This window comes from Typopeltis vanoorti, chromosome 19, assembly GCF_054136105.1.
Source record: "Typopeltis vanoorti isolate ZY-2024b chromosome 19, IOZ_Tvanoo_1.0, whole genome shotgun sequence".
NCBI lineage: Eukaryota > Metazoa > Arthropoda > Arachnida > Uropygi > Thelyphonidae > Typopeltis > Typopeltis vanoorti.
The window spans coordinates 62,258,210-62,278,572 of NC_143567.1; the positions used below are offsets into that span (position 1 = coordinate 62,258,210).

The 20,363-nt window shown below is 35.5% G+C and overlaps 1 protein-coding gene across 2 annotated transcripts in view; it reads left to right on the plus strand.

Annotated features, from left to right (window-relative positions):
- Lerp (lysosomal enzyme receptor protein) overlaps nucleotides 1-20,363 on the plus strand; it is a 514,158-nt gene that overhangs the window by 146,658 nt on the left and 347,137 nt on the right. For both annotated transcript variants that reach the window (XM_090408956.1, XM_090408955.1), the window contains exons 13-14: nucleotides 12,273-12,569; nucleotides 19,236-19,380. In XM_090408956.1, coding sequence (XP_090265082.1) covers nucleotides 12,273-12,569; nucleotides 19,236-19,380 — 442 coding nt within the window. The remainder of the gene's footprint in view (nucleotides 1-12,272; nucleotides 12,570-19,235; nucleotides 19,381-20,363) is intronic.

Genomic DNA, 20,363 nt, shown 5'->3' on the forward strand with positions numbered 1-20,363 from the left:
GAGAAAAATGCAATAAGAGAAGATATGAAAGAGTTTATTAGAAGAAGTAAAAATGAAGAGTAAAAAATTAAAGATTGTGACCTGTTGCCTCGGTATGATAGGACAGAATTGAGAAGGGTGATGCTTGTCAATGAGAAGATTGTGCAGGAGGAATGGTGTGCAGTTTATAGATGTGTGGAGTGAATTTGATAGATGTAAGGTGTGTGGGGGAGTGGTTAATCACTCCCACACACCTTATGTATGTATGTAAGCAATTATAAAAAATAATAATCATTGTAGATGCAATTAATGCTGTTGGCATAGTCTCTTGTATGAATTGTGAAGAGTCAGTACTGTTGTGATATAAATACCCTGCATATGAAATGCACCAGATGGTAGTGAAGGTGATGTTGAAAATGGAGTGTGTGGAATGGATATTTATGAATAAGAAAATGAACTTGTGTAGAATCCAGTAGTGTTTAGAACATGAATATATTTGATTTCTCTGAATTTTGGCTTCTTACAATCTCTTTATTGCTTAAATCTTTTCAATTGATTTAAAATAGATGCAAAATGTGTTGCTTTTATTGCCTGCCAAACTGGTTAATGTATTAAAACAGTTATGCTAATGTATATTATTTTTCATTCAAGACATTCTTTTCCCACTGATTGTTTGTTATTAATTGTACCAAATTATGATCATCATTTTTAAGCAGGTACTTCAGTGACTGTAGAGAAGGGGATGAAAAGCAAATACAGGTCAGCGAACATGAGCTGGAAGAGTTAGGAGCTTCACGTTCCTAGGTAGCAACACGATACAAAATTTATACTATACAAAGGAGAAAAAATTTAGGATAACAAAAGCAAATATATGGAAAAGCAAATCAATGAGCCTTGTCACAAAACCGAGATTGTTAAAATGTATATTCACAATTACATCTATGGTTGTGAGACATGAGTAATGGACAAGGTCTCTGAGGTGAATATTGTCATTTGAAAAAGCATGTTACAGAAAGATTCTGTAAATTGGATGTACGTAAAAGGTAATGAATGAAGTACCATACAGAAAAGTAAACTGCCAAGAAATCTAATTCAGAAAATAATTTAAAGGGAACTTCACTTTTTTGGTGTTTGATACAGTGGACAATATAAATAGAAGAAAGAATGCCAAGGTGAGAGGGTAGATGATATGAAGGAGTGGTGTGGAAGGTGTTCAGAATGTGAGTCACCTGGCAATGGACGGGGGGGGGGAGAATGGCAAAGAATGTTACATTATTTATTGATTAAAACTACATTGAACCCATGGACACTGATGATATAGAATTTTTTTTTTCACTTCAAGTGAAATCAACCTTTGTTTGATTACACTTGGATAAAGGCTAAACAAGAATATAATTTCTTGTCAAGATGTGATAATTCATGAGCGTATTCCTGAGACCATTCTCAGTTAGAAATGTCATATAAACAAGAACAATGCTCAGCTTGACTTCAGCAAAGGCAGATAATTATGTATTGAAAAAAACAAGATTACATTGCACAATCCAGTTTTATTAAATTGAATATATTAAAGTGACAATGGCCACACTCAACTTGGATGTACGTCCTGAACTGTTTGCTACATTTACACAACCATACACAACTTTCCATGCAAAAAAAACTACTCCTTGTCATTATTGTATTTTACTGCCAGAGAAATTCAGTCATATTTCTCATCTGTAAATCTGGTAACCTATTATTCTCTGACAAATTCTACAATTCTCTGACAAATGGGCTGCCAATTTCCCTGGCAGCCCATTTGTCAGAGTATTTGGCTATTCAGATAATGATGCAAGACATTGAAATGAAATGTGGGATACCTTGTTGCTAGTAGTATATCTTTATTATTTACGTTTGCAGAGAATGTTTCCTGAAAGGTCAGATTAAAAGGAAAGACATGAATATCACCTGTCTTATCTCAGTTGATAAGACCACATTGTTGTGTCCCATTTTATGATTTTTTTTATTCCATCTAGTAATTTCCTCTTATCTATGTTCTTCTATTACCTACGCACGAGATATCACCAAAATTTTTACTAATACTTAAATTATTTCTCCCCTTAGTACCCCTAATATTTGTATTTATACTGCGCCTTTTGGGATATTTAGTTTGAGATATTATATTCAAAAACAAGGAGAAAGAACTCAGATATATCTGAAAGTGTAACTATGTTGCAATCGTGACACTTTATCTCGTTTCTTAACATTAATTTCCCACGTGATTAGGTTCGTAATTTTTCAAGTGGTGCATTGGACAGCAATTTCAGACAACTCTTTTATCATTGAACAAAGGTTTATTAAATTCCTTAACATGGTACAATTCAATTTTTGTGATTACTCAATTTTATGCTAAACTAAATACTTACAAACTAACATCATTAGCTTATTACAAGTAATTAGGCTATGATCCTATAATGGGTATTACGATCATGCTGCCATAACAAATCAACACACAAATTCATTTGACATGGACAAATAAGATAGATTCACATTATTTAACTATTCAAACTTAAGTAGATTAACTAAACCATTTACTGCACTAACACATAACTAGTATTACGATCATGCCGCCATACACATTCAACATATAAATTAATTTGACATGGACAAATAAGATTAATTCACACTATTTAACTATTCAAACTTAAGTAGATTAACTAAACCCTTTTCTGCACTATCACACAACTATGACATTTTAACTTTCCAATACATTACAATAGACATGCAAAATTTTCAGGACACTTAATTTTTCACATAACATTAACACTATCCAGCTTACTTTTAATATATTCTGTCAGATACTAAAGTCCTAGTATAAATTTTTCTTGGTCACTTCAACAGTTCCGTATTAGAATAATGATACTTATCACAGACAAATTTTAGTTAACATTAGATATAATTTACAGTACCTTTCTTTCTTGGGTTTTCATATGCTTAGACACACTCTGAATCATCTATATATTGGCTGTGCAACTCGCGATGTGGACTTCTATTTCTTTACAGCTCTCCGTTTTCATAGTTGTCACTGAAGTTGGAACACAAAGAATATGCTTTCTTTTCCTCAACTATATGGCATTCTTCGCTTCTCACATAGGAAATACGGAACCGAAATTCCGCTCACTTTTGTTTCCATGTTGTGACGCCGGAGATATAACCCCCTATCTCGCCATTCAGGAAATCACCGTGAAATTCCTACGAAAGAGCTCGCGAAGGACTCCTTTGGAACAGAATCAAAACCAAAACCAAAAAAGCCTTGTGGGGGGGGGGGTTTCCAACTCTTTTATACCTGTTCTCCTAACGGCACTTTTTCTAACTACTTTTCTCTGCCCCCTACTTGTTTTTACTTCACCGACCAATTAGGGTGGCGCTTTTCTGCCAAACGTCCTTTGATCGGTGAGCCCGTAATGATGTCTCAATCCGGGAATCGGCCCTGAGCGATAGTCTGTTGTTTTCCTTTGCTAGCCTCTAATTTAATTCCCTTTCCAAAATTTTTCTATGAACTTACTTAATAACTTAATCTCTAGCCTCTCACATACCATCTTTTATGACTAATCCCTTTCCGTCTTATTTATTTAACTTTTCTCATTTAAATCATATTACAATATTAATATATTCTTTCTTTTGTTAGTCAGTTTAACAAAACCTTTATATTTTATATATTTTATTGGATGCAAGAATCTTTCTTTTTCTTTTAATTAATTCAACTATTATCTTTTATGCAGGGTTCTAATTTATTTTATTTATTCTTCATGTTACACCATGATAGCTGAGAATTCTATATTCTTAAGATATCAGGTGTAACAACATGATGTCCCTTTCCTGTGACACCTGTTTTGGTGGAGAGGATCTCCCAGTTATGGTACTGGCTCTTTTCATTCTTCCTCTTTTTTTTTTTTTTTTTTTTTTTGCATTTCTTCCTGTATTCGTTGTTCTACTGCTAAGTCTTTTCACTGGGTTCTATCCCTACTGCATGTTTGCTGTGCAGTGCAACCTGTGGATATCCATGGATTGCATAGGGGATATCCTGGTAGTCTTGTACTACTTTGGCCTCTGCTTCAGTAAGATGGGCAGTTCTGGATACCTCAACCAGGATCATTCAATTAAGTGGGCTTACCTGTAAGGATTAACAGTGTTGCAATAAGTCTCCTACCCTACTTGTCCAGTGACAAGACTCAATCAGATGGAGTAGCCCTGGCATTCCACTTCCTAGTGTAGTCACTGCTTACTGGTCAGTGGGCATCCATGAATGGCTTCATCATGATGGGGAGTGAATTCTGGCACCAAACAAAAAAATCTCTTGAGTGTGAATTTTCCACACTCAAATGTTTCAGAGGGATCCTAAAAGGTCCCAAGTACTGATACCATAGATACATTATTTGATAACAGAAGTAAGAAACAAAAGATGTGATACCGGTATGAATGTATCGATTTTTCTTATCATCTATGAACAGGTGAAAAACCAATAGGGAAAATGTCGCTCTTCTTTATTCAAAAGGGTTTAGAAGGACTGGCAAGTTAAGAAACTATATTCTGGTGATATCCTTGTGGAAACATCATGTCAGCAACATTCTGAAAAACATGAGAACTACATAAATGGGTGGAATACCAGTCACAATAACACTTCATAAAACAATCAATTCTTGTAGAGGAGGGATATCAGGATGGAATCTCCTTAATGTTCCTGATGAGGAGATATGTTCAAAGCTTAAAGATCAGGGAGTAACAGGTAAGAGGACCATCCTGATACGTAGAGACGGTCACCTAGTTCCAACTAGAACATTATCCTTACGTTTAATACTCCTAAGCCTCCATCATCTGTAAAAGCAAGGTATCTCAGCTGTCCTGTTAGACTGTGCATTCCCAATCAACTGAGATTCTTTAAATGTCAGAAATATGGATATGCCCAAACATGCAAGGGAGTAAGCAGGATGATTTCTCTAACAATTGGCGCATTTAACTTTCTTTGCAGAACAAGATTTGTTATCATGCTCTTTGCTACTGCATCAGGTACAGAAGTATTAGCCATAACAAGCAGTTTGGGTATATCCATATATCTAACATTTAAAGCATTCTCAGTCGATTAGGGATGTACAGTCTAACAGGACAGCTGAGATACTATGGTATGCACTGAAAGTAAATTAACCTCACCAAATGATTCTGGTACATCAGATGATGTATTGAATATTTTTCCAGAGGATGAGATGGACACTGGCCATCTATACTTCCCAAAATTAATTGATAAACAGAAACCTGATAAAGGTAAGCCCTCAACCTTCGGAAATTGCACACATCTATAAAGCCAACTTGTGTTGGCTTTATAGATGTGTGCAATTGCACTGTAAATTTTACAATTGCATTGTAAAATTGTACAATAGGACAATTTTACAATGGAACTGTCGTGGGTTTTACCAGAAAAGCAATGATATTAATATTTTACTACAGAAACACAACTCTTCCTGTGAAGTCAATGACTCACTGCCAGAGGTACTCCATCACACACAGCTCATCATACTGTGATTTGAATGCATTCAAAAGTAAGTCCTCATACTTATCACACTTCCAGGCAGTGCATTCTAACCATACACAACTTTCCATGCAAAAAACTACTCCTTGTCTCCTTGTTCACACCCTCCTTATACAGCTTCCAGGGATGACCTTTCTTGTCTCCAGCAATTCTATGAAAAATCTGATCAACATTAATCTGGTAATAACCCTTACCAACTTATATGTCTCCTCAATCATGTCCCCCCTCCTTCACCTCTTTTATCCACTAGACTTTGCAATTTGCATTCCCTCAATCTGCCTTCACACTCTACGTTCCAGTATCCAGAAACCACCTTAGTCAATCATCTCTGAATCTGTTCCAACATATCTTCATCCTTTTGAAAACCTGGTGACCAAATTTGCACACAGTTATTCATATGCAGTCCGATCAAAGCTTTATACAACAGAATCACAACATCTTTACTCCTACATGTCAGTGTTCTCTGCATCATTTCCATATTATGCTCTTCTGTACTTGCAATTTAGCAAAATATCCCTGAAATTTCAGGTCTCCTTATCCATCAAACTCCGAGATTCCTCATCGACTCCACCTCCTCTAAGATATCCCAATGAATCTTATACTCTGCATCCCATCTGTGCTTCCCAAACTTGAATATCTTATGCTTTGCTACATTGAACTGGTAGCTTCATTCATTTTCCCATTCAGAAAGTTTATTCAAGTCCACAATATCATTATTTTCCTTTTAGTTCTTCCCAACTTTGCATCATCTGCAATGGATCTTAAACAGCCCTCCCCCCCAGGGGGGGCACACCACTGATGACTTTTCTCCTTCAGGATATTGCTCCTCCTCATATACAACTTGCTGATACCTGTCAGACAGCCAATCTCTAATCCATTACACTAATCAACTATCTAATCCCATATGTTTCAGTTTAATTACCAGTGTGTCATATGGCAATCTGCCAAAGGCCTTAACTAATTCCAAATATAACTCTGTGTATGCCTCCCCTTTGTCCAAAGCACCCATCACCTTGTTATAATAAATAAATTGCTAAAATACAATATTCTTTTAGTAAACCCATGCTGTCCATCAAAGAGAATGTTGTCATCAACCCAATGCTGAATCCTAGTCTTCACTAGCTTCTCTAACAACTTTATGCAACTCCAGATGAACAGATTGGTCTGTAATTCAAAGCCTTAGTCTTATCACTCCCTTTATAGAGTGGAGCAATTTTTCCTTCTTTCCACTCCTTTGGAATTTAGGCAAAGCTAAGACTTAAGACTCGAGTTAAAGAGGTAAGTTAAAGCTGTTATTAACTCCCTAGAACACTCCCTCAAGACATTTAGTGATAGACCATCAAGTTACTCTATTCCTCATATACCTCCTGTTCACTCACCATTAGTGGCTCTTTCCTTCCCACTGTCCTCAAGTTCTGCATGAAGATACTTTCACAAGGATGAAACATCTTTATGAACTACTTGTTTAACATTTCTGCTATATCCTCAGTGGCTACCATTCTCTCCACCCAGTATCATCCTTCCATAATCGTTCTTTCTTCTACTGGTTTCATACTAATGAAACTCCCTAGGATTCCTCTTGGTCTCATAGCCAACTACTGCTTTTACTGTACTTTTGCTACTGTAGCAAACGAGTTACCTCTTACTTGCTCTTTGTACTTCTCATGCAAATGACTGTTACCACCACTCATTTTATGCTGCCTCCATAATGCCTTCTTCCAAATTACATGCCTCACTTCTTCATTCATCCATTTCACACCTACCTTACTTGACCTTGACCTTTGGAATGCATTCAGACAATTGTTTCTGGCAGACAGTTCCTGAAAAGGTCCCAAGCAGCATTGATCTCCTTTCTTTTCAATTCTTTATTCCATAATATAGTTGCAAGTTATCTCCTGAGCATGTCATAATCACCAGTCTTATATTCCCATGCAATATCCCTTTCACACAGAAGTCTTCATATGGCTGGCCACCACCCAAGTAACCAACTAGAGGGAGATTCAGCCCCTCTCATTTAAAATAACATCTTCTGATGAGATAATCAAATCCAAACCCTTGATCCCCATGTATCATCTGTTAACATGCTGCCTAAGGTAGTTGTCCCTCAAAAACTCAAATTAATATTCTTTGCCTCCATATTACGAAAATTCAAGTGACCCATAATGATCACCCCTTTTCCTACTTGCTAGACTGATTTGCCTATACATTTCCTTCTTATTACCCTCCACATTACTAGGTCTATAGCAAACTCAACTACATATTTCATTCTGTTCACCTCCACCTCACCCCATACTGCTTCAGAACACTGCCTCTATTTGTTCCTTTCATCTCTACCTTACATGGAGATAATTCCTCTGCTACCATTAACAGTACTCTTTTTCTCTTTCTATCTTGCTCATTATTATTATTGCACAGGCACCTCCATGAAGTCCTAAGACTCACCGTGGAGGCCTCACTATATCCACACAGTATCTATTATACCTCTCCTTGAATCCATTTACAGACAAGATTTTCACAACTGACTCCGGCAACTCGTTCCATTCATTCACCACTTTCCAAGTGAAAAATCTAGTCCTCACAATCTTGCTAATGACACTCTTACCCAACTTCCAGGGATGACCTCTTGTTTGACTTGTTTTAGCAAGTGCTGAAACATTTTCACCTGTATCAATCCTATAAAATCCTTTAAGTAACGTAAATGTTTCTACCATATCATCCCTTTTTGCCTATCAACCAACTTTTGCAACCAGAAACTCTCAGTCTTTCCTCATAGGGAGCATTCACAGACTACTTACTAACTTGGTTACTTACCTCTGGATCCTCCATCACTTCCTCATCTCCAAGAAACCCAGGTGACCAGACCTGAGCACAGTAATCCAGATGTGGTCATATCAAGTCTTTATAAAGGGGAATGATAACTTCCATATCCTTGCTTGTTAGTGTGTTCTTAAATAACCAAGTAATCCTGTGAAATAACCTGGCATACTTGAACAACATGCCCTCTAAAGTTCAACTTTCTATCTACTACTACTATCTCCAATTCCTCAGATTTGTAACTTCTGGCATTTTTAAACATACATACTAGCTTATTTCTGTAATAAATTTAGTTTAATCCTTTATCCAAGTGTGAGCAAACAAAGTTTGTGCCTGAAAGTATCTTCAGGACTGGAGTCAGGTGGTACAACACCGGGCAACTTGTTGCAAAGGTGGAGCAAGCTCACAACACTCCTATCTCAGTATCTCCCATAATGCAAAACACATCTCCTTGTGGATATGTATAATGTTATGCATTAAGGGGAGGGCCACTACCCAGAGTAGTTTTGACCTTTATTGAGGTCTCTTCAGTGGGAGCCAGGCCCAAGTGGAGATACCAGGCAGAAGCATTAGCAAAGTCATCTCTACCTATAGGAGTTGCCAAACAGTGTGCCACCTTTTTATTAAATTACTCTGGATTTAGAGAAAGATGTTGAAAGTTTATTTTTCGCTTGGATAGACTATAATAAATTTAGTTTAATCCTTTATCCAAGTGTGAGCAAACAAAGTTTGCACCTGAAAGTATCTTCAGGACTGGGGTAAGGTGCAACTCATTGCACCTACAACACCGGGCAACTCGTTGCAAAGGTCCACCTTTGCAACGAGTTGCCCGGTGTTGTACCACCTTACCCCAGTCCTGAAGATACTTTCAGGCGCAAACTTTGTTTGCTCACACTTGGATAAAGGATTAAACTAAATTTATTATAGTCTAACCAAGTGAAAAATAAACTTTCAATAGCTTATTTCTGGTTCTATAACAAGCAACTCCACTCTTCAGACGTGAACCCCCCCCTCCCCCATCAGCCACTTGTCTGTCTTCACCGATTATACACCTCTCCTCAGACCCGTTTGTTTCTCACACATTCCTGGTCCCAATCCTCTCTTGTGCACATATACACCTGCTTCTGTATCCATTATCCACTCTTCTCACGCAGTGTCTCTCCATCCACCCACCCTCCTCTTTTTCCCTGTTTGCCTTTTGTTCCTTCTCTTTCATTTCCTTTACTCATGTTATTCACAAGCTTTCCTACCCTACTTACCTGCTGTTCCATGTCACCTCTGCCACCTCTTGTTTCCTCCAGCTACGGTTTCTCCAGCTGACTCATACAAATTCATTTAAACATAGCCCATCTCTTTTATACAGCTCCATATGTTCCTCAAATTCATCCCATACATCCACAAGATGAATTTTTTTTCTTCCAACAACATTTCTGCCGGTATCTCATTTATAATCCTCACTCACTATCTCATCATCAATCATCATCAATTCTTTCTGTGCCTACTGGCACATAAGGCTGTGACTTGGCATTTCAGCACTACCATGATGGGCAACACCCTATCAACTACCTTTCCTACCACACTGTTATCTTTTAGCAACCTCCTGATATTCTCTTTACATTCTCCTTGTTTCTGTCCAGATCATTTGTGTTTATCATCACTACCAACTCTTTTGCTTTCTTTTTATTCATAGCTAGTGCTTTAATCACTCTGCCCCCCCCCCCCCCCCCTCAGAAAGCAAACCGTATGCATTTTCTCATTTACCACGCCTCTAATAATCAAATTCCCATACATCAAATCATTCAAATCATTTTATTCCATACTGTTATTCTACCCATTCTACTCCGCAATTGCCACATCTCTTGCCTCATGTTCACTAACTCTGCTTTCATATCCTGAATTACTTTCTCATTGTCCTTTGCTATCTCTACCAGGTCAGTTGTACTTTCATCCTTGCTACCTATCATGCTCATTATCTTACAATCCATTGGTTTAACTTTTGCATGCACTATCTTACTGCTACTTTCATTCAACTCATATATACTCTTTCACATTTCTTTCATTTTCATTTAAACCCAGAATTCCATTTCATGGCTGACTGAAAATCATCAGTCACTTCCCCACACATCAACCTAGACAAAAACAAGCCCATAGGATTCTCATACTTTATGTCAAAGACATTTCTGAATGTCTTTCAAAAATTATGAGGAAATATAAATTGGCTGCTACCTCCAAACCAATCAACCAGATCCACAATTGATTATCTTCTCCTAAAGACATGAAGTATGAGAATCCTATGGGCTTGTTTTTGTCTAGGATGATGTGTGGGGAAGTGGCTGATGATTTTCAGTCAGCCATGAAATGGAATTCTGGGTTTAAATGAGAATGAAAGAAATGATGCTACCTGGCATGTACAAGGTCCCATGTTTCTGTAAATTGTCCTACTATGAACAGACAGGTAGATCCATTAGCAAATGCATTTCAGAACATCAAGACTATATCCATCTTATCAAACCACTGAAATCTGGCCTCGCACAACACGGAATTGAAAACCCAAACCAGGGATCCATTGGAAAAAGACCAAACTTCTACATAGATCTTTATATAAACATGAACGTTTATATAAAGAAAGTGCTGAAGCTCTACGTCACAGACCCAGTTTGAACCGTAATGACATTCTAACTATCCCTAAAGTCTAGGAAATTGTCATCCTAAACTGTGTAAAGTAATTTTATATATGTTATCTCATTTTAATATAACCCTTTTTTTCCCCCCAGATATATTTTAATTTAATTCTATAACATGCTGCTGCATGCATAGAGCGATATTGTAGCATGTGCACTAACTGTATGTGATTCCTAGTAATGATACTTAGGACGAAATATTAACTTATTAAAAAATCTTATTACTGTGTTTAGTCATATACACTCAGGCAGATATTATCAAACTCGGGGAAAATTGCATAATGTCTTTAACTTCTTACAAAGAATTATGAACATTTTTGATTATGAATTATATTTATATATGGATACTGCATTACTTAGTATATACATATCATTTACTAAATTTATCTCTTGATGACTGTTAACACCATATGATGTTTACAGATAAATTAGTTTTCTGGAAATTACTTTCTCTCTTTCATAAATTACATAGAAGCCTCTGGGTATTATCGACTATTGCAAGTTAACTGCATCCACTTGAACAGAATGTAGTAATTGAAATGTAGTGTGCATCTAAACCCAGCAAAATTGCCTGTTGCCATGGTTTCATATTTATTCTTCAGGTACTCATGTTAACTGCACTGTGATATTTGAATAATGTTTTTTTTTTTTTTCTCATCTTATGTCACACTGAATATTCACCATTTGATGCACATTCAGAAATATGTCTTGTAGAGATGTTGCTCATATGATCTGAGATTCTTTATTATGGGTATTTTTAACTTCACAGAAGTTGTGTTGCTAAATCTGCACTTGAAATGCATTTTCATATATTCTTCATTAGGAAATGTGTGTGTGTAATTATTTTCAGCTAAGGTGAGGTGTAATAATCTCTTTCTTGCTGCACTGTTTGTTGCTATTGGCTTTTGATTTGTCTTTGACTGTCAGTGTATACTTACTCATGATTTCTACATTTCAGACATCCATGGCTCCATAACTATTACAAATATCACTCATATTCACATCATGCTGATTGAGATATTGATATAGTTGTGGACACTCCCACTTATTTTTTAAATTCAAATAAACAAGTTAATAACTTGGTGATATTTCTTATTTTATTTGGCAGAATTACAATTTCTTAAGCTCAACTCATTTTGGGTTTACAGCAGATACATAACGTTTTTAAATTATTGTTTTTCAGATATATTTCATGCATAATATAAAATTTAATTAAAAATATTTAATAATTTTCTTAGTGGTAAAGAAGAAAATTATTGGAAACTTGGAGAACCAAACTCGAATATAAGTTACGTGGATGGAATAATCAGTGTAACATACACTGGAGGAACACCTTATAATAATAAAGCTGGTACTACACGCACTGCTACAATTGTTTTCATTTGTGATGAACAGGCAGGTATCGGTCATCCTCAGTTTGTTGAAGAGGCACATTATGCATACATTTTTAATTGGTATACCAGCTTGGTATGTCCATTTGCTGTTCAGTGCATAGTAAGAGATAATTTTTCTTCAAAACAGTATGACCTTTCCAGGTAAGATTTATTTCTTATAAAAACATTGCATACAGTTGACTCTGACTATAGCAAATACCATTATAACAAACTCACTCTGTAAACATCATTATAACAAACTCACTCGCTACAAGAAACTGCTGAAAAGCCTAACCAAAGTCTCAGTACTGTTCTAATGGAAATTCATTGCACTGAATTATCCACCACAGCAAACTATTCTTATGGCACCTGCAAGTGAGCTATAGTAATAGTTTTAACTATATATATGTTTAGGAAATTAATTTATATTTAAAATTTGTTTATTAATCCTCATCATTTCCTGATATATATCCTGAAGAGGTGTTCGGGATACCATGACAGCATTACATGATTTAAGTTTACATTATTAATAATTTCCTATCAACAATTTTGCTCTAAATTAGTCTAATTATATTAGTCCAATTCTATTCCAGTGACCATACCCTTTAGATAAGCCCCACTTTCACGTTATTGAATGTAAAATGTCAAGTTCCTGATGTCTTCATTTTTAATGATTTTGCTAGTGATGCTATCTGTCAGGCCCCTAATTTTTCTCAGAACTTTCATATCTGTAGTCTCTAACTTTTGATCTTTATTTATTTTATTTATTAGTGCTTTATTTCTAACCCAGTTCTTAAATTCATGACTTGAAACTGGTTTGAATGCCACCTTGTATACTGCTAGTCTAGTATTTAGGCTAATTTCTCTCTTATTCCATATAAATTTATTCAGCTGGCTACCCACCATATACTAGTTTTATTTATTCTGTTCTCTATTTCCATATTTAATTCATCATCTTCACTCAAAGCTATGCCTAAATGGCTGAAATGTTTTAGTTATTCTATAGGCTCTCCATTCAGAATGCAACTGAAGTTTTTTTATGTTACTGCTTATTTTCATAGTTTTAGTCTTCTTATTACTGATTTTCATACAAGTTTGTTATGGCCATTATTCAGTTTAGTTAGAGAATCTGGAGACTTGAGATAGATGTGTTTAGGAGTACATTACCTGCATAAAGCAAAACTGAGTTCGACATCTTCAATTCTAATATCAAGTCCATTGCCACGTTCTTTTATAATGTGATCCATATAGACGATGAATAACAGTGGAGATAATGTGCATCCTTGTCTTACCCCTGATTTTGCATCAAACCATCTTGCTGTGTTTCTGTCAATTGTAAGTGCTGACTTACAACTTAAATACAGACTATGTATAGCCCTGTATAATTTTTCATTTAGCATATATAATCATTTTATTGTAATTATAATTGTAACTGATATTAGAATTGGAATGTCAAACTCAGTTGTTTGCTTTATGCAGATGTACTCTTAAACACATCTAGATCAAGTCTCCAGGATTCTCTAATTAAATTGAATAACAGCCATAACAAATTTGGTGAAAATCAGTAACAAGAAGACTAAAACTATGAAAATAGGCAGGAACATAGAAAACTTCCACTGCATTCTGAATGGAGAGCCTATAGAACAAGTAAAATATTTCAGTCATTTGGGCATTTTTTAGTGAGACGATGAATTGAATTTGGAAATAGAGAACAGAATAAGTAAAACTAGTGTGGTGGGTAGCCAGTTGAATAAATATATATGGAATAAGAGAGAAATTAACCTAAACATCAAACTAGCAGTATACAAAGCGGTGTTCATTTCTACATTTGACGAGATTGGGTTAACGTTAGAGATTGATTTTCATTAGATGTTGATTGTGCTGGTCTTATTCAGAAGTACCTGTCGAGGTTGTTTGCGAGCTAGATTGTCTTTTCTCCATAGGTTTCTGTTTAACAAGTATAATCCTTTAAAATGTTAGCATTTACTTTTGAGTTTTCAAAATCCAGATCATAATTTTCCAAAAGAGCCATCCCAACTCCAAAATAACAGAAAGCTTTGGAGAGAATTTTGGAAGTTAGGCTTTTAGGCTCAGCAATGGATACCTCTTCAGACTTATCTTCTTCCATCTGCTCTTCAAGTGCCAGAAGATCTTCATTGATGAGCTTCATCGCTTTGTCTATAAATTCAGCTACATCTTGTGGTTCCACTTCTATCTCTACTGCCTTGCATAGCTACAGTATTGTTAGCTATATTAGGTATAGAATTTTCTAAGCCTTTAAAATCATTTAGAAATTGTGGACATACGTTCCACGCCCCCTTTCAGCATGGAACATTAACATTATTCCAGGCAAGCCTTGATACCATCTGAGATTGTAAAGCCCTTCCAGAATTTCCTGATGACATCTTGCCCAGTGCCTTCTTCGATGTCTCTTGCTGTAATATACTTGTAGAAGGTTCTTAAGTAGTACAACTTGGTGGAAACTATGACACACTTATCATGGACTGCTGCAACTAGGTGGAATTGAGTGGTAGGAATATCACTTGAATGTTAGGGTGCAGATCAGCTAATGTTTGAGAATGACCAGGAGCATTGTCTACAAGGAATAAAATTTTGAAAGAAATATTCTTATCCTTACAATAGCCTTTCACTTCTGGTAGAAAGCCTCTGAAACCATTAGTCCTTTAATGCACTGGAAGTCTAATGGTTTAACAGTTTTTCAAAGCTCTGGGACTTTCTGAAAATCAGCATAGGCTTTAGCTTTAAGGTACCAGAATCATTGGTACCTTACAGAAGGATTAGCATAACTTTAAGCATGGCATGGTTTTCTCCTCGTTTGCAATGAATGTTCTTGATGGCATCTTTTTCCAGCACAGCCTCATTTCATCTACATTAAAATTTTGATCTTTTGTATAGCCACCATCATCAGTGATCTTTGCTAAGTCCCATGGAAATTTTTCTGCAGCAACTGCCTCTCCCTGCACTTTTGATGTTTTTATTAGGTTTGACCTCTTCTTGAACCTAGCAAACCATCCATGATTTACTCCTAATTCAGCATCTTTCACTTCTCTGCCTCCATGTCATGGAAAAGGCTTTGTACTTTATTTTGAACTGGTTTAAGGGGACATGGTGACTAGTTTGATCATCTATCCAGACCATTGAGAGTTTCTCCATATCTTTTCCTAATTAAAATTGTTCGTTAAAGTAGCATTTTTAACTTTAAGAATTTTTATATTTTCTTTTTAATCTCAGTGTTAACAATAGTGTGAGGTGAGCATAATCTTCAGCTTGTGTCAAATTCCATTACACCTTCATTATTAAGTTTTAATCATTTTACTCTTAGAATCTAATATAATAGTCTTGTAGCTTTTCTTTTCACTTTTATCTGCCATTAGTAGAACAAAAAATAGTTGAATATTCATGCAATCACAGAGTTCAATACAACAATATTAAGACATGCGACATGAACCATGTCTGATGGCACACTGACGATAGCGAAGCAACAACACATTTTGTGTGTTTAGCATTATGGCACTAAAGAGCTGTAACTCTGCAAGTGACATGTCTTTGGGGTAAGTGGCAGTTCAAAAATGTTTAAGTGTGAAGCGGCATAAGTCAGGCTATGCCTGTAGCTCTCACATTAAGAAACCTTTTACAACATCTGTTTGGTTCCTACAAATTCAGCTAGGAAGGATGTACTGTTTTTGCAATGGGTGATGATTTTTCTGTTAAGTCAGCTCTCATAATAGGAAAACCTTTTATGCAACTATCTTCTCTTTGGTTCTTACAAACTTGCTTTAGTCAGAGATAGCTATATGTATTTAAAAATTTAATATTTTGCTGGTTTATCTTGTGTATGCTATTGTTTTTGCAGTACTGATTTTGTATATAACCTTATTATAAGAATAATGGCATGCATAGGGAAGAATATGCTACAGTTGTGTAAATTAGTGATCTTGTTTTTAAAGTAAAACTTGCAAAGATTTGAAAAACTATACTTTATAAATTGATACTGAACATACATTCTACTTGATAAGAAATTCTTGTTTTAATCATATATCTAAGCAGAAGTGTGAAGTAACTTCACAACTTATCTACTTGCATGTGGAGGCTGTTGACTTCACAGCAATTGACTCAGTATCTGACAATGCAAAAGCATTATTGAAAAGGTTACTGTCCAGATTGGTTTCAACTTTTATACCTGTCTTATTAGAGGGAGTCAGACCTAACAGGATACCAACATTAAATTAATGCAGAAGTTGTTTTAAAAAAGTGTATCACCTTATCAATAAATACTCTGGATGGAATGAGAGATAATTGCGGAACGTTTTTCTGTTTAGTTACAACGTACTTGACAAATTTTACACACACACACACACACACACACACACACACACACACACACACACACACACACACACACACACACACACACACACACAATCTGAGGGGTTGGGCTGACAACCTCTCAACAAATGCATCCCTCCAGGTGGCAGATGGAGGAAACTTCATGACACAGAACTTGTTTACTTTAGACATTAGAACTGTTCCAAATATACTGAGTAAGGAGTAATGAACCATGTAGGCCCAACGCCTGTGGATATAGCCAGACCAACCTGTTTCCAGGGGATATAAATGCAGAAATTTGGTCCTCCAGGTTAGGATTGGACAATGGGCTGACAACCCATTCTCAGAAGATCTGCATGATAAGGAACCTGGAAAGAAAAAGCCTCAAACTGGACAGACCAAATGGGTATTACTCAAGAAATGACTACTGGATTATGATTTTGGAACAGTGAATACAAGAATATTATATAAGACAGTAACACTTAAAGCACTCGTATCAGAAATGCTGTAACAATACAAATTAAAATTAATGGCAATACAAGAAACGAAATAGATTAGAACAGAATTTCGGAAAATTCACAATCTTTTCAAGTCAGAAAGAATAAAGGAAACATTAATTTGGAGTAGCATTTATAGTAGATAGACATCAAATAGACTATTTTAGATTTTATTCCTGAAATGAAATTTTTAATTTTTGGATTATTAATGCTCATGCACAAATAGAAGAAAAAGGATGAAAAAAAGCGGATATTTTCTGTAAAATAAAGAGACTGTATGATTTACCACCACCTAATGACATAAAAATGATTATTGGAGGTTTCAGCGCTAAAGGTTGGTCAGGAAGATATATATACAAAGGAACATTATTTGAAAGTTTATATATATCATAATGGAGAGCAACTGATAGATTTTGCTGTAAGTGAAAATATGGTTATATCCTCTACATGCTTTCCTTATAAAGGTATCCATAAAAGAAGGTGGATATCATCAGATAGTACAACATTTAATCACATTGAGCATGTGCTTATAGATAAAAGATTGGCATCAAGTATTGTGAATATAATCTTATATTCACAAATTATATTAGAAGAACTTCCTATGATTTGGATCATGATCTTGTCAAAATTAAGTATAAGTGCAGTATCTCAGTGGAGAAATAAGAAAGAAATGACAGAGCACTCAAGTTCAGATTACAGATGCTTAAAGAAGATAAAAATTAATTTTCAACACACACACCAAAAAAAAAAAAAGAGGCCAGACATATAGATTATTGGTGGCCTCTGTATTTTGGGCTTCTTTTTTAGAAAAATTATTATTATTACGTGACACCTCCAGGAAGTCCAAGGGACTCGTCAAGGGAAGGCACCAGTTTACAACTCTGTCTCCACCACTCAATCCATCAACTACAACGAACTGCAACTATCATCATCATCTGCACCATTGCCATATACTTCCCACCACCACCACCACTGGTATTTTCACAGACAATCAAAAACATCCATGCCTATGATGGGATTCAAACCTGCAGCCTTTTGGCTGGAGAACGAATATGCTAACCACTTTGCCAACCAGGCTGGCAAAAGAAGTTGGATGTATTAAAAAATGGATTCTGAATACTGCATAAGAAACTCTGCAGTTCAAAAATAAGCAAAAGAAAAGTATTAAAATATAGAGCCAAAATATAGACTTCAATTTAGCAATTTAAATTAACTCAACGAAGAATATTATATCTATTCCTTTTATAACCAAATGCAAACCAAGGCAACTCCAATGCTGCAGATAACTTATGATAATATAATCTTCAACATTGGAGTTGCCTTGGTTTGCACTACTTAAAACCTGAACTATGCCCAGGAGCCCATATATTTGCTTTTTATTAGTCCCCCCCCCTCCCACTGGCCTGACAGTTTCAAAACTGTTTGTTCTCATTCAAACCAAGATAACTCCAATACTGAAGGCTATGTTATCATAAGCTTTCTGGTAAATTTTGAAACTTTTAAGTTTCTTTATCTAGTTACTAAAAGAATGGATACATAATATCCTTCATTAAGTTTATTTATATTGTCAGCTGGCAGATATTCCACTCCTCACACCCTTGGAAACTGTTTATCTCTATGAAAACAGACTCCAGCGCATTGCATTCAGAATAATTATAAATATCTTTGTATAGAAAAACTTCTAAATTCCATCAAGAATGCGAAGAATGTTTGCTTTTTGAGATTTCTGTTTTCCAACTAATGGCAGGAATATCTTTTAAAAAATTACCTTCAAGTTAGTATTGAATTATTATTTATGAATTAACATTTTTTTTTTTTACATTGGTTTACATTTTTAAATATTGCAATAATTTATTTTAGCTTATTTTAACCTAATGCAAAATAGGAATCCATAACCAATATTAATTGGATGTTTTTATAAGATGTTTATGATACTTTTTATTGATGTTTTTCATTTAGAATTTATTTATATGAACATTTTCAGATTGACTAAAAGCAATGATAATTGGGTTGTAGTTGGAAGTGGAACACAGAAATTTTACCTAAATGTTTGTCATCATTTAAGTACATCATCTATACCATGTAATCCAGAAGCAGGATTGTGTTTAGTGGATTTAAAAGATGGAAAGGTAAGCTTGATTATTAGTTGAGCATCATGCATTTGCATTCAACTCAGCAAATCATAGAATCAAAAGATTCATTTAGAATGCTAATGCTATTCTAAGGAAATTTTCATTCTAAGGAGATTTCATTTCCTTAGAATAACATTAATGGAATTTTGGTACTTTTTAATAATTTATTATACATTGCTTGGAAAGTGGTCAACATACACCCTCCATGGGTAAGGTGCATTATGCCTTTGGGGGCAAGGGGATTTGTATATAGTTAATTGCTGGATGGATGAAAATTGCATATGCAATGTAAAAGAGTGCTTAGTTTGTTTTAGAGACTGAGAAATCTATTTGTGTTTGCCTAGAGAGACTGAAGATAAAATGTCAGTCCGAAGGGGGGGGAGCTGATCTGATTTGGTGATATATATTACTGAGAGTAAGGATAGGTGAGCCAAGATCTCTTTACAAGAGAATAGGAAAGACTGCATTTAGGTGGCATCAAAGGTTGACAAACTAACATTGCCCTACAAAAGGATGGTATGGCGATAATTGTTTAAAGCACTGATTGCAGATAATCATAAAGTTTGGGATGGCTGTGCAGTGCATTGACTAAAAGCAACGACAATTGGGTTGTAGTTGGAAATGGAACACAGAAATTTTACTTAAATGTTTGTCATCATTTTAGTACATCATCTATATCATGTAATCCAGAAGCAGGATTGTGGAGAGAGAGAGAGAGAGAGCTGATCTGATCTGATCTGATCTGATTTGGTGATATGTATTACTGAGAGTAAGGATAGGTGAGCTGAGATCTCTTTGCAAGAGAATAGGAAAGATTGCATTTAGTGGCACCAAAGGTTAACCATTTAACCTTGCCCTACAGAAGAATGGTATGGCGATCATTGTTTAAAGCACTGATTGCAGATAATCATAAAGTTTGGGAATGGCTGTTCAGTGCATGTTTTTGTTGAATAATTAGAATGAGTGAAGCATGCTATTAT